Source organism: Lagenorhynchus albirostris, chromosome 1, assembly GCF_949774975.1.
Source record: "Lagenorhynchus albirostris chromosome 1, mLagAlb1.1, whole genome shotgun sequence".
NCBI lineage: Eukaryota > Metazoa > Chordata > Mammalia > Artiodactyla > Delphinidae > Lagenorhynchus > Lagenorhynchus albirostris.
This window is the reverse complement of record NC_083095.1, coordinates 174,993,737-175,010,009: the sequence shown is the minus strand read 5'-3', so window position 1 is coordinate 175,010,009 and position 16,273 is coordinate 174,993,737. Positions and strand designations below refer to the sequence as shown.

General features: G+C 39.5%; 1 protein-coding gene across 19 annotated transcripts in view; it reads right to left on the bottom strand.

Moving 5' to 3' along the window:
* Positions 1-16,273, bottom strand: part of PARD3 (par-3 family cell polarity regulator) — a 729,337-nt gene that overhangs the window by 243,859 nt on the left and 469,205 nt on the right. For 18 of the 19 annotated variants that reach the window (XM_060160977.1, XM_060160997.1, XM_060160939.1 and 15 more), the window contains one exon: positions 7,480-7,722. In XM_060160977.1, the coding sequence (XP_060016960.1) occupies positions 7,480-7,722 (243 nt within the window). Of the gene's footprint in view, positions 1-5,089; positions 5,237-7,479; positions 7,723-16,273 lie in introns of those variants that run through there. The other variant, XM_060161009.1, reaches the window with a different exon arrangement.

Genomic DNA, 16,273 nt, shown 5'->3' with positions numbered 1-16,273 from the left:
TATTTACAGGTTCCAGGGAAGAGGGCAGGGGCATCTTTGGGGGACCATTATTATGCCTACCACATGGAGTGAACAAGATGTAGAAAAGAAACAGCAGTCTTTATCAATCCTAGGTTAATCTTTCAAGAAGTCTGGATTAGAAGTGAAGAGGAAAAATAGGGGAGAGAATAGCCAGAGGTTAAGAAACAATTTTTTTTTTTTTAAACAGCATGATCAAGACATCATGTGTACCAGCTATGCAGAAGTGACAGCAGAGATACACAGGCTAAGAAGGGACCAGGAGGGGGGCCCGAGGAGCAGGCTCCTTGCAGGGGTGGGGCTGGGATCCAGAAGAGTGTTCCCAGGGCCGGCCAAGAGGAACGAAAACCCATCCTCAGCAAGCAGGGAGAGAGAGGTGGTCCAGGCACAGACAGAGGAGGTGGATGGAGCTGGCCAAGGTCAGAGACGTGTAGTAGGGACACTTAGATGGGGCCAGGGTGGAGCTCGTTCATCAGCAAAACATGTGCAAAACACATGTTACAATGAGATGGATTCCATTTGAAAATTACTTTCTCACATCTCAAGAAAAGCCGAGATTAAAAAAAAAAATAACTAAGTAAATGTAAGTAAATAAAATTGTATTTGACTTTTTGAATAGCAAATACAACTTTGTTATACGACCCAACCTTTTAAAAAGAGCACTTGTTTAATAACAGCCTGTAGCTAAGAAAATTAGTTTTGTTCTGTTTGCCAGACTTCCTTTTGACACAACTGGCTTCCGGTTTTTAATGGGGGAAAAAACAAGTTCACAGAGGTCTTTTCTTTTAAAATCGGCATTTTCTCTTTAGTCATAAAATGCATGCAAAAAGCATATGATTATGGTATTTATGTTTCCATTAAGGTGTCCTCAGCAAGCTGGGGGAGTCTAGCCTACTATTTTCCTGCTGTTTAGATTTACTGCAGCGCAGTAACTGTTTTATTTCAATTATATTTGAGGACAATGCTCTCTTCGTGGCAAATGATTGCATGGTGACAGTCAGCAAATGTCCATTAGAGCTGTTTTTCTGTGGAGTTTTTAACTACAGATTCTGGGATCTGACTATAAAAATATGAATTGCATCGTGTCCTCAAATAAATAAAAAACATTATCGACTGACATTCCATCAATTCTTTGCTAGAATTCAAAGCACACGAAATTTTGAATTGAAATTGTATAATTTACATGAAAAAAAACTTTTTGGTAAGTGTCAAGAAATACTGAATAAAGTTTATGAATAACACACCTGCAGGCTGACCTTTTGAATAAAATGATGATTCGGTCATAGGTGAAAAATGGGCATTTATGAATGCCCAGTTAAAGCTGTACCCAATATGGAAATTATAAATTATTTCACCTCTTCACTGTAAACGACCTTACTAAACTAACCGATAATGGAGTTCCAGTTCGTTTTTGATTAGCCCAAGAATAGTACTGTTCAAAGGGTGGATGGACCAACTGCATTAGTCAACTGAGGCGCTTGTTGAAAATGTGAGTTCTTAGTCCCCAGCCAGATCTACTGCATCAGGATACCAATGGGTGGAGGTCAACACTGGCGAGAAGCACTCCACGCTCTTGATATACATGCCAAAATTTGAAAGATCACTGTTCTAGAATGCAGGCTTTCATAATTCTTAAGAGCATTATCCCTACCTGCCTGGCCCACCAGAAGACAATCTGACGTAAAGAGTAATGTCAACATTTTCGCCAAGGTTTGAGAAGTCCAAGCCTCCATATCTCTATGGAGCACTGAAGCTTGGAATCAGCAAAACTTTCATGAAAGTAAAACAGGAAGATCTTCAAAGACTTCCATGAAAGTACAAAACGAATACCTTCAAATTCGCAAAAAACAGACTGAAATTGATGACTCATGTCCTGACACCACTATCCCCCTAACTCATTCTCAAATAAGGCATTTTTTCAGTACCCACCATCTACTTTTTCTTCCAAGTATTTATACTATAGAAGCCATCTGGTATGCCTCACACTGAACTCAATAAGTCCTAATTTAAAAAGAAACGGTTCATGATATGATGTGATTCATGGAGAATACTTAATGACCAACCTACTTGATGACTGAACTGTGGGCATCAGAGAACTGCATCTCCACACTTTTATATGTATGTTAAGTATAAGGAATAAAACCATCTTTATTCATTCCATTTTCATTCCTTACTTGTTTCTGTATCCGGGTGGGGATGCTGTCCTTTCCTGAGAGTAAGTGCCCATTTCCCAACTTATAATACCAACAGCAAACACCTAAATAGTGCTTACTGTGGACCAGGCACTGTGCTAAGTGCTTGAAAGATATTAACAGACTTAGTCCACACTAAGCCTAATGAGGTAAGTACCACTATTATCCCCATTTTACAGATGAGGAAAATGAAGCACAGAGTTCACACTAATGGTGGACGAGCCCAGAACAAAAGTCAGGCAGTGTGTATCTTGGACATCACACTTAGCTGCCTCTGATTTTATAACAGGGGACTTCCCTGGTGGCGCAGTGGGTAAGACTCTGCACTCCCAATGCAGGGGGCCTGGGCTCGATCCCTGGTCAGGGAACTAGATCCCACATGCATGCCTCAACTAAGAGTTTGCATGCCGCAACGAAGAAGTCCGCGTGCTGCAACTAAGACACGGTGCAACCAAATAAATAAATAAATGAAATTAAAAAAAAAGAGTTTCTGATTTTATAACAGGATTATTGATAGAGCTAGGAGAGAGTGGTATATCAGAGTTAAGAATGATAAATGCTGTAACACTGCACTGCAAATTTGAAAGCTGCTAAGGGAGCAAATCTTGCAAGTTCTCATCACAAGGGAAACAATTATTTTTAACTTTTCATGGTGACACGTGGTAAGTATATATTGCACTGATCATTTCACAATGTGTACAAATGTTGAATTAGTGTGTCATACACCCAAAACTAATACGATATTGTATGTCAATTATACTTCAAATACAACAATAAAAAAAGGATAAATGCTAGCAGACATTTGATTGATAACATTTCTTTAAGTAGAGGCTTGCAAAACGAAAGGTAGAAGAGATTATTGAATGACACTGAAGAATCTCACAATTCTTCTTAATTTCACAAAATATTGTGGCAATGATTTGACTAGGGGGTAGTTCTCCAATGTGCAGACAACCTTGATATGAAGATGATGATTCCCTTGGACTCTTGTGTGCATGATTCCCTAAACTCAGAATGGTGTTGGCCATGAAACGAACCCTGAGAGAGGGAGACTTAGGTAAGGAAGGGCTCAGTTCCCAGGTAACAGGAGCAGAGGGCGGGCATCCCGGGACTGAAGCCACTGCTCAAGGGACCAGGCTGCTTCCCTCTTCCTCCATGTGGCCTTCATCCTCAGGCTTATTAAATGAGCCCCATCTAAGGGCACCATCCAAATCCAGGCAGGGTGAAGGGAAAATGGCAAAGGGAAAAAGCTGAGTCGGCTCTATTTTCATCAGGAAAAACCTAGCTTGGCAGAAAGTCCCATCCTCTGAGACTGTGGATCCTATAAATGAGTCCCACTTAGCTCATTCATCACAATAACGTCACGTGGTCACCTCTTACTGCAAGGGAGCCCGGGAAATTGAAAATTTTAAGCTGGGCACATTACCAGCCTGAACAAAATGGAGATCCTATTAGGTAAGGAAGAGGGAGAGAAGAGGTGCTGGGTAGGCGACTAGCAGTGTCTCCCACGGTGGGAGAAATGTGCGAACACAGAGGCGCTGCATCAGAAGACACAGCAATCACACAGGAAATACACTCTGCCAAAGAGATATAGGACTAGGAATCATTTACAATAGCTACATCTTTGAGGTCTCTGGTTATAAGCAGGATAAAAGTAAGTTCACCAACACTTTTGTGAGTTTGAGCTTGGTTATTCATAGAAAACAGAAGGGTAGGGGCGACTTCTCCGGCATCCACCCAATATGAAAACTCAGAATGTTACTAAGGGCATTAATAAATAGTAGTAACAATGGCCAAAGGGTACAGTCAGATAATATTTCGTGTGTCAATCCAATTAAACAGGCGTGGACAATATTGCCAGACAGAGTATGAAGCTATCGTAAAAAAGCATTTTATAAATAATACGTGGAAATTGAGAAAGTGTCCCAGTTTGACATCAAATTCACAGCACTTAATAAATTATCCCTGGTTATTTCCACATGGGACCACCAAATCCACATTTCCATTAGATCAATCAAAATTATAAGCAATGAAATTCAGAATATGGCTTTCTTACTGAACAATAAAAATCCCAGAACAGACTCAGGCTACGCTTCAGACTGTCAACGGACTGGCGATTTTCCCATGAAATCCAAAAATGTGAACAGTAAAGTTCATCTGACACCAACGGCAAACTCGGGTGAAATTTAGTTAGTTGATGGGAGTTTCTTTATTGGGTAAAAACTCTCTCTGAGGAGTTTCAAGTTTTACGTTTCCATCATTTAACTTTTTAGAAAGTTAATAGAAGCATATTCTAGATCATCTTATGTGTTATTTCACTGTCTGAATTTAAGTTTACAGACGCAGAGGCACCAAGAAAGGCTACTTTTACTGTCTCGAGTTAATGGTAAGAGAAGCAGGTTGGACGTCATGCATTAGGATGCGCGGATGTAGCACATGGGTCAAAGGTCATGGGATACAGACATGCAAAAGAACTGCAGACTCTAACTGAGAAGAGCGATGGCTGAACTGAGTGAGCCCTTGGCTTGTGGAGCAAACAAACTGAAATGCACCAGGCACGGAGCATCCACCACCATATTCATGATTTGTGTGAGACTTTAGGTTTTAAAAAAACATTATTGGCCACATTAAATTAATGTTGTTCATTTGAATGTAATGGTTTTACTGTTTTGTTTGTATTTAATTTGTAAAGATGTTTGGTTTTATAGTTACATAATGGCCGTAAACAGAAGGAGTTTGGCCCTATTTTATTTTTATACATATTTAAGTAACATTATAATCAAAACAATTTAGCTCTATGCGGCAGTATCAAGAGATCATCTTGTAAAGAGGCTCTAGGCTACTCAAGTCTGAGAAACACTCTTTTTACAGCTTTTACTCTGACAGAAAATGGCAATGGAGGTGATGCCATTATTTCCAAACCAAATGCAAATTCAATTATAGGTTGATGAAGAAATACTTTACAGGTTCCATAATTCCCAACTTTTTGGATTAGTGAAATCATTGTTCAATGGACAGCTTATTCTCTGAAAAAATCATAATTACAAAAACACAAAACGTAAATATCTGTGATCCATTTAAAAAAATAAATTATATCCCTCTTGAGGTGGACACGTCTTAGAAAGTCTGTAGTCCAGTCACCCTTCTGGGACACTAACACATAGAACTGTAAAATCTCTGACACACAGTTGTCTGGGATGTGCCTGGGTGAGGCTGAGAGGGGCTTTGAACATACCGATGTGTATGATGTGATTCTGAGCTCTTCTCCCCAAGACCAAAGCCTCCTCGGAACGTGTTGCTGAGTGGGATTTTGATGGAAATGAATTAGGAGGCCGAGTTTCAGTCTGAGGTCAGCTTGGGGCAGAACTGAGCCTGCAGGCTGGGATGCTGGGGACCCTAGTAGTCAGGACCCTGGACACAGAAGGTCTTTTGAAAATCTGCAGAGATCTTCAGGAGGCTTAGACTCTTGTAGGGCACTGGGGTTTAAAGCAACCATTTCTGGACCCCAGGAGCTGGAGAGACCCCTTCTGACTCCCAGCTCTGTCAGGGGGAATTTCTGAGTCATGTGAATAATCACTATAAGTCACTATCTTTTAGATTTTCAAACTAGATGCAGAAGGTGCTGAAAATGATCAATATTTTTACCAATGATCAATAACACGTTAACTAATTTTCTTTTAGTTCCTCCAGGAGTTACTAACTGGCAGTGCTAGTGTTGCTGGTGTGTCTTCTCCCAAGAAAACACTTTCCATGGGGCATCCATGGCCTTCAAGTGAGATTTGACCTTTGACAAACAGCTTCCACAAGTACAGCAAAAACCTAGCAAAAGTTTTTTAAGAAAATGTCACTCGCTGTTAATAACCTTATTCTTTGACTCCTGATACATCCATATTAGATAATAAGCACAGTGAACACCAAAGGGGTTTGAATAAACCATAAGCCTCCTATGGCAACTTACAAGGCTCACTCATTACGATCAACACCAAATAGATCTTCATAAAACAATGTTTTAAAACCCTAAAACCACACAAAACCAAACAAAAAAGAAAGAACAGAACAACAATCTGACTAGCTTTCCCTAAGATCTGCTTCTCCTTTTGCTACTCTTTAAAACGCTTCTATCTGGGTTTGCCTGAGGGTTACCTGTTGCCTTTGCAAACCTTTATTAAAAAAAGGTGCAAGTAAATAGCCAAAACATAGACAGCTTGCAAAATAAAGCAGCCAAATAGCACATGGGCGCTAGAGACAAAGGAATTCCAACGCATCTCTAGTCTTGTAGGGGTTCATAAAGTATAGCACCAGCATCAGACCCGGGAACTTGTTAGAAATGCAAATTCTCAGGCTCCACTCCAGTCCTACGGAATCAAAATTCTGGGGAAGGGTTAGTCCAACTGTGTTTTAAGAAGCCCTCCAGGTATCTGATGTGTGCTAAAGAACCCCTAGTTTGAAGTGAGACCTACTATTTTTAAAGCCTAGCTTCACAATATAGCAATGATTACAAGACATCACTACAAGATGGGATGGAATGAGTGTATTGTTTATGATGATAGCATGCATGTGTTTCAAATAAAAAGAAATGAATATTATTTTCTTCATGAACTAAACTTTACATGGTGCTTGAATACATAAATGAAGGAGCTGAAGATCTGTTTCTAAATTGTTTCAGATAAAATTTGAAATAAACATATAACCATTAACATAGGGTCGGCATTGCACTCCTCTGTGCTACACTAATATACACAGTCAGACCTGTGGTCTGTGGCTATTAACAAGGAATTTGAAGACTGACTATACTATACATCTCATTCACTAATTCTTTCATGATATGAAATCATGTCACCAAAAAAAAAAAAAAAAAGTGGCCCAAATCAATCATAATTGGAACAAATCATGTCATTGCCCATCTATTTAACTACCACGACTAGAGGCTCTCCTAGCAGTAAAAGGAAATATGCCTTAAATAGAAGAACCATAGTTTCAAGTTTGCTTCTTATGTGAGTTATAAACTACAGGTTAGTTCTCCCATCTGAAACCGTTTTAAAACAAGATGACATATTTTGGGATCATGAGACAAGCTATCAAAATCTCTACTGTTCTTCCATTAGGCTTCGATTTGTATAAACTCCATACTCTTAGACACAAGGGTTTTTTAAAGGCCATTAATAAAAGGCCGTTCTAGTTGTGGAGAATTGATGAACAATCTACTCCCTTGTCACAACTATATAAAAGTTGATTTGGAAGCAATACCTTGACTGCTCCAGGAGCCTACCTGTCTGCAGGTAAAGGTTTGGAATTCCGCGGCTTCTTCACTTGGGCATACAAAGCATCCATCATATGCCCTTCTCTCGGGCTCTGGGGTCTGGTGCTGAGAGCCATGGAACCTTCATAGGAAGAAATTCCCCCGTACATCAACTCATCATCACAGCCAAATGTCCGATGAAAATCTTGGATTTCAGCATAGTCACGCTCCCGAGCCTGTCGCTCCCTAAATTCTCGAGTTTTCGCTTGAATCCTGTAAAATTAGAACAAGTTGGAACAAGAGAAACTATGCCTTTCCTAAAAACTGCATATAGAAACATTCCTCAAAATACGTTGTAAAATACCTAGTATTTCATGTAGTTCTAAGAAGATAGATAGGATAAACGATGTTATATTCATTCTAGATTGTCAAGGTAATGTCATGGAGGCTCAAAAATTATCATTTCAGATAGCTTTGTTCATATCAGTAAGACACAGTCATGATTTACATCTTAATTTAAATTATCACTTATTAACTAGCTTTTAAAGTTCACTAGGAATAGTTTTAGGCATCCACTTGCGTTTTACTCATGAAATTTTTTGAGGCAAAAAGTTACTTTTTGAAAAGTTACACACACATATACTATATATGTATACATTTACGTGTGGGTGCACCATGTACAGTCTTACTCATTACAAATATACCATACACATTCAACAAACTATGAAGCTTAACCATGCATCCACACCACAATTCTTTATTAATGGCAAAAGAAGATCTCAGTTTAATGATAGTGACTTTGCTTTTATGTGATGTATACAGAACTGGCAAATCCTGAGATAAAGGACAAGAAGGCATGTATCTAATCAAATTTTGAAATAAAACTTGCCTGTGCTATAACTAAGAAACAAACCTTAAATAACCCCTTTTACTGAAGATATGTTTAAATATTTCCTAAGATTTTATTAAGCTACTTGGTACAAAGTCCTCTTCAACCTATTGAAATAATATATGTCCTAAGATGATCTTAGTTAGCTGAAGATAATTCAACTACCCTTGATAGAATTTTGATAACTTCTGATGGAAAAATAATATTTCTATTACATACTTACAAATTTAAATGTTAACTTAAAAGTGAAGTCTTATCTATAAAAAGCAATACTTTCAGCTGTGCTTAATATTTTATTGCAAAGTTATTTACCTTTTTCATACTTGAAGTAGACCTAGCATAAACGATACATAAATGTATTCAAAAGAATACAAAAAAGATTAAAAATCAGATGAAAAATCAGTCCAATAATAAAAAAGAAAACTACAGGTCAACATTTCTCATGAATATAGAAACAAAATTCCTTAACAGAATATTAGCAAATAGAATTTGGAAATATATAAAAAGAATTACACACCATGACCAAGTGATGTCTATTGCAGGAATGCAAGGCTGGTTCAATATTGAAAAATCAATCAATGTAATACATCATATTAATAGGCTAAAGAAGAAAAATCACATGCTTATATCAACTGATGCAGAAAATGCATCTGACAAAATTCAACACCCTCATGACAGAAATCCTCAAAAAACTAGTAATAGAGCAGAACTAACTTCCTAACCTTGATAAAAAGCATCTATAAAAAACCTACTGGTAACATAATTGAGAAAGACTGAATGCTTTCCCTTAAGATTAGGAACAAGGTAAGGATGCCTGCTCCCACCACTGTAATTCAACAGGATGCTGGGAATTCTAGACAATGAAACAAGCCTAGAAAAGGAAATAAATGGCATACAGGTTGGAAAGGAAGAAATAAAACTGTTCTTATTTGTAGATAACATGATGGTCTTTGTAGAAAGTCCCAAGGAATCTACAAAAATCTCCTAGAACTAAAAAGAAAGTTCAGTAAGGTCACAGGATACAACATTAGTATACAAAAATCCATTGTATTTCTATACGCTGGCAATGAACACAGATGCCAAAATTAAAAATACAATGTCAGTTACAATCAATAAAAAATGAAATACTTAGATTATAATGGTTGGTTTATAGATATGCATAAAATACATAGATGTAAACCTAACATAACATGTACAGGACTTATATGCCGGAAACTATACAATGATGATGAAAGAAATCAAGGAAGATCTAAAACCTGGAGAAACAAATGGTATTCACGGATGAAAGACTCGACATAGTAAAGTCAGTTCTCCCCAAGTTGATGTGTAGTTTTAATGTAATTCCTAGAAAAAACTCAACAAGATTCTAGTAAATATAGACAAGATTATTTTTAAATTTATATGAAAAGGCAAAGGATAGAACAGCTAAACAATTGTGAAGAGAACAATAACGTGGGAGGAATCACACTTCCTGATTGCAACACTGGTAATACACCTGTAATAATCAAGATGGTGTGGTTTCTGCCGAGTGATAGACACTTAGATCAATAGAACAGAATAAAGAACCCAGAAATATCCAACAAGTATGGCCAACTGATTTCTCATAATGGTACAAAAGCAATTAAATGAAATAAAACAGCCTTTTCAACAAATAGTGCTGAAGCAATTAGACACCCATAGGCAAAAATGAAAACAAAACACAACAGAACAAAACCCACATTGAATTTAAACTTCATGCCTTATACAAAAATTAACTCAAAATGGATCACAAATTTAAATGTAAAATGTAAAACTATAGAAGAAAACACAGAAGAAAAATTTTAGGACCAAGCAATGGTGAAGAATTCTTATAAATGATACCAAAAGCATGATCCATAAAAGAAAAACCAGATAAACTGGACATCATCAAAATTAAAGCATTTCCTCTGTAAAAATATTAAGAGAATGAAAAGACAAGTACAGACTAGGAGAAAATATTTGCAAACCACATATTTGACAAAGGACTCATGTCCAGAATATATAAAGAACACTCAAAACTCAACAATGAGAAAACAATGCAATTAGAAGGGCAAAAGACATGAAGCAATATTTCTCTGAAAAGAATATACAGATGACAAATAGGTACATGAAAAGATGTTCAACATCAGCAGCCATTAGGGAAATGCAGATTAAGATCAGAAAGAGCTGTCACTACACACCTCTTAGATCAGCTAAAATAAAACAGTGATGCTACCAAATGCTGGCAAGAATGCAGGGAAACTGGATCTCTCACACACTGCTGTTGGAAAGGTAAAATCGTACAGCCATCATGGAAACTAGTCTGGCAGTTTCTTACAAAACTAGACATGTACTTATACCACTCAGCAATTGCATTCCCGGGCATTTATCCCAAAGAAATGAAAACTGAAGTCCATGCAAAAACCTGTACACAATTGTTCCTAAACACTTTATTTCTAATATTCAAAAACTGGAAATAACCGAAATATCTTATGATAGGTGAATGGTTGAAGAAACATCCACAGCACAGAATACTACTCAGTAATAGAAATAAACAGACTACCATTACACACGGCAACCCGAATCGATCTCAGGGGTATTGTGCTATGTGAAAGAAAAAGTCAATCTCAAAAGGTCACGTACTATAAGATTTCATTTATGGAGGAGAGGGGGAAGATGGCAGAAGAGTAAGACGCAGAGATCACCTTCCTCCCCACAGATACACCAGAAATACATCTACACGTGGAACAACTCCTACAGAACACCTACTGAACGCTGGCAGAAGGCCTCAGACCTCCCAAAAGGCAAGAAACTCCCCACGTACCTGGGTAGGGCAAAAGAAAAAAGAATAAACAGAGACGGAAGGATAGGGACGGGTCCTGCACCAGCGGGAGGGAGCTGTGAAGTAGGAAAAGTGTCCACACACCAGGAGCCCCTTCGCGGGCGGAGACTGCGGGTGGCGGAGGGGAAAAGCTTCGGAGCCGCGGAGGAGAGCGGAGCAACAGGGGTGCAGAGGGCAAAGCGGAGAGATTCCCGCACAGAGGATCAGGGCCGACCGGCACTCACCAGCTGGAGAGGCTTGTCTGCTCACCCGCCGGGGCGGGCGGGGCTGGGAGCTGACGCTCAGGCTTCAGTCAGAGCGCAGGGAGAGGGCTGGGGTTGGCGGCGTGAACACAGCCTGCAGGGGGTTAGTGCGCCACGGCTAGCCGGGAGGGAGGCCGGGGAAAAGTCTGGAGCTGCCGAAGAGGCAAGAGACTTTTTCTTCCCTCTTTGTTTCCTGGTGCGCGAGGAGAAGGGATTAAGAGCGCTGCTTAAAGGAGCTCCAGAGACGGGCGCGAGCCGCGGCTAACAGCGCGGACCCCAGAGACGGGCATGAGACGATAAGGCTGCTGCTGCCGCCACCAAGAAGCCTGTGTGCGAGCACAGGTCACTCTCCACACCTCCCTTCTGGGGAGCCTGTGCAGCCAGCCACTGCCAGGGTCCCGTGATCCAGGGACAACTTCCCTGGGAAAACGCACGGCGCGCCAACGTCATGCCGGCCTCTGCCGCCGCAGGCCCGCCCCGCACTCCGTGCCCCTCCCTCCCCTCCGGCCTGAGTGAGCCAGAGACCCTGAATCAGCGGCTCCTTTAACCCCGTCCTGCCTGAGCGAAGAACAGACGCCCTCCGGCGACCTACACGCAGAGGCGGGGCCAAATCCAAAGCTGACCCCGGCAGCTGTGCGAACAAAGAAGAGAAAGGGAAACCTCTCCCAGCAGCCTCAGAAGCAGCGGATTAAAGCTCCACAATCAACTTGATGTACCCTGCACCTGTGGAATACATGAATAGACAACGAATCATCCCAAATTGAGGAGGTGGACTTTCAGAGCAAGATTTATGATTTTCTTCCCTTTTCCTCTTCCCTTTTCTTGTGAGTGTCTATGTGTATGCTTCTGTGTGAGATTTTGTCTGTATAGCTTTGCTTTCACCATATGTCCTGGGGTTCTATCTGTAAGGTTTTTTTACTTAAAAAATTTTTTTTTCTTAATTATTTTTTATTTTATTTTATTTTATCCTCTTTCTTTCTTCTTTCTACTTTTTCTGCCTTTTATTCTGAGCCATGTGGATGAAAGGCTCTTGGTGCTGCAGCCAGGAGTCAGTGCTGTGCCTCTGAGGTGGGAGAGCCAACTTCAGGACACTGGTCCACAAGAGACCTCCCAGCTCCACGTTATATCAAACAGCGAAAATCTCCCAGAGATCTCCATCTCAACACCAGCACCCAGCTTCACTCAACGACCAGCAAGCTACAGTGCTGGACACCCTATGCCAAACAACTAGCAGGACAGGAACACAACCCCACCCATTAGCAGAGAGGCTACCTAAAATCATAATAAGTCCACAGACACCCAAAACACACCAACAGACGTGGACCTGCCCACCAAAAGACAAGATCCAGCCTCATCCACCAGAACACAGGCACTACTTCCCCCCACCAGGAGGCCTACACAACCCACTGAACCAACTTTAGCCACTGGGGACAGACACCAAAAACAACGGGAACTACGAACCTGCAGCCTGCGAAAAGGAGACACCAAACACAGTAAGATAAGCAAAATAAGAAGACAGAAAAACACACAGCAGATGAAGGAGCAAGATAAAAACCCACCAGACCTAACAAATGAAGAGGAAACAGGCAGTCTACCTGAAAAAGAATTCAGAATAATGATAGTAAGGATGATCCAAAATCTTGGAAATAGAATATACAAAATGCAAGAAACATTTAACAAGGACCTAGAAGAACTAAAGATGAAACAAACAACGATGAATAACACAATAAATGAAATTACAAATACCCTAGATGGGATCAATAGCAGTATAACTGAGGCAGAAGAACGGATAAGTGACCCGGAAGATAAAATAGTGGAAATAACTACTGCAGAGCAGAATAAAGAAAAAAGAATGAAAAGAACTGAGGACAGTCTCAGAGACCTCTGGGACAACATTAAACGCACCAACATTCGAATTATAGCGGTTGCAGAAGAAGAAGAGAAAAAGAAAGGGACTGAGAAAATATTTGAAGAGATTATAGTTGAAAAGTTCCCTAATTTGGGAAAAGAAATAGTTAATCAAGTCCAGGAAACACAGAGAGTGCCACACAGGATAAATCCAAGGAGAAATATGCCAAGACACATATTAATCAAACTGTCAAAAATTAAATACAAAGAAAACATATTAAAAGCAGCAAGGGAAAAAAAACAAATAACACACAAGGGAATCCCCATAAGGTTAAGAGCTGATCTTTCAGCAGAAACTCTGCAAGCCAGAAGGGACTGGCAGGACATATTTAAAGTGATGAAGGAGAAAAACCTACAACCAAGATTACTCTACCTAGCAAGGATCTCATTCAGATTTGATAGAGAAATTAAAACCTTTACAGACAAGCAAAAGCTGAGAGTTCACCACCACCAAACCAGCTTTACAATAAATGCTAAAGGAACTTCTCTAGGCAAGAAACACAAGAGAAGGAAAAGACCTACAACAACAAACCCAAAACAATTAAGACAATGGGAATAGGAACATATATATCGATAATTACCTTAAATGTAAATGGATTAAATGCTCCCACCAAAAGACACAGACTGGGTGAATGGATATAAAAACAAGACCCATATATATGCTGTCTATGAGAGACCCACTTCAGACCTAGAGACACATACAGACTGAAAGTAAGGGGATGGAAAAAGATATTCCACGCAAATGGAAACCAAAAGAAAGCTGGAGTAGCAGTTCTCATATCAGACAAAATAGACTTTAAAATAAAGACTATTAGAAGAGACAAAGAAGGACACTACATAATGATCAAGGGATCGATCCAAGAAGAAGATATAACAATTGTAAATATTTATGCACCCAACATAGGAGCACCTCAATACAAAAGGCAAATACTAACAGCCATAAAAGGGGAAATCGACAGTAACACATTCATAGTAGGGGACTTTAACACCCCACTTTCACCAATGGACAGATCATCCAAAATGAAAATAAATAAGGAAACACAAGCTTTAAATGATACATTGAACAAGATGGACTTAATTGATATTTTTAGGACATTCCATCCAAAAACAACAGAATACACATTTTTCTCAAGTGCTCATGGAACATTCTCCAGGATAGATCATATCTTGGGTCACAAATCAAGCCTTGGTAAATTTAAGAAAACTGAAATTGTATCAATTATCTTTTCCGACCACAATGCTATGAGACTAGATATCAACTGCAGGAAATGATCTGTAAAACATACAAACACATGGAGGCTAAACAATACACTACTTAATAACGAAGTAATCACTGAAGAAATCAAAGAGGAAATCAAAAAATACCTAGAAACAAATGACAATGGAGATACGATGACCCAAAATCTATGGGATGCAGCAAAAGCAGTTCAGGAGGGAAGTTTATAGCAATACAATCCTACCTTAAGAAACAGGAAACATCTTGAATAAACAACCTAACCTTGCACCTAAAGCAATTAGAGAAAGAAGAACAAAAAAACCCCCCAGGGCTTCCCTGGTGGCGCAGTGGTTGAGAGTCCACCTGCCGATGCAGGGGACACGGGTTCGTGCCCCAATCCGGGAAGATCCCACATGCCACAGAGCGGCTGGGCCCGTGAGCCATGGCCGTTGAGCCTGTGCATCTGGAGCCTGTGCTCCTCAACGGGAGAGGCCACAACAGTGAGAGGCCCGCATACCGCCAAAAAAAAAAAAAAAAAAACCCCAAAGTTAGCAGAAGGAAAGAAATCATAAAGATCAGATCAGAAATAAATGTAAAAGAAATGAAGGAAACGATAGCAAAGATCAATAAAACTAAAAGCTGGTTCTTTGACAAGATAAACAAAATTGATAAACCATTAGCCAGACTCATCAAGAAAAAAAGGGAGAAGACTCAAATCAATAGAATTAGAAAAGAAAAAGAACAAGTAACAACTGACTCTGCAGAAATACAAAAGATCATGCGACATTACTACAAGCAACTCTATGCCAATAAAATGGACAACCTGGAAGAAATGGACAAATTCTTAGAAATGCACAACCTGCCAAGACTGAATCAGGAAGAAGTAGAAAGTATGAACAGAACAATCACAAGCACTGAAATTGAAACTGTGATTAAAAATCTTCCAACAAACAAAAGCCCAGGACCAGATGGCTTCACAGGCAAATTCTATCAAACATTTAGAGAAGAGCTAACACCTATCCTTCTCAAACTCTTCCAAAATATAGCAGAGGGAGGAACGCATTCTACGAGGCCACCATCACCCTGATATCAAACCAGACAAGGATGTCACAAAGAAAGAAAACTACAGGCCAATATCACTGATGAACATAGATGCAAAAATCCTCAACAAAATACTAGCAAACAGAGTCCAACAGCACATTAAAAGGATCATACACCATGATCAAGTGGGGTTTATTCCAGGAATGCAAGGATTCTTCAATATACACAAATCAATCAACGTGATACACCATATTAACAAGTTGGAGGAGAAAAACCATATGATCATCTCAATAGATGCAGAGAAAGCTTTTGACAAAATTCAACACCCATTTATGGTAAAAACCCTGCAGAAAGTAGGCATAGAAGGAACTTTCCTCAACATAATAAAGGCAATATATGACAAACCCACAGCCAACATCGTCCTCAATGGTGAAAAACTGAAAGCATTTCCACTAAGATCAGGAACAAGACAAGGTTGCCCACTATCACCACTCTTATTCAACATAGTTTTTGAAGTTTTAGCCATAGCAATCAGAGAAGAAAAGGAAATAAAATGAATCCAAATCGGAAAAGAAGAAGTAAAGCTGTCACTGTTTGCAGATGACATGATACTATACATAGAGAATCCTAAGGATGCTACCAGAAAACTACTAGAGCTAATCAATGAATTTGGTAAAGTAGCAGGATAC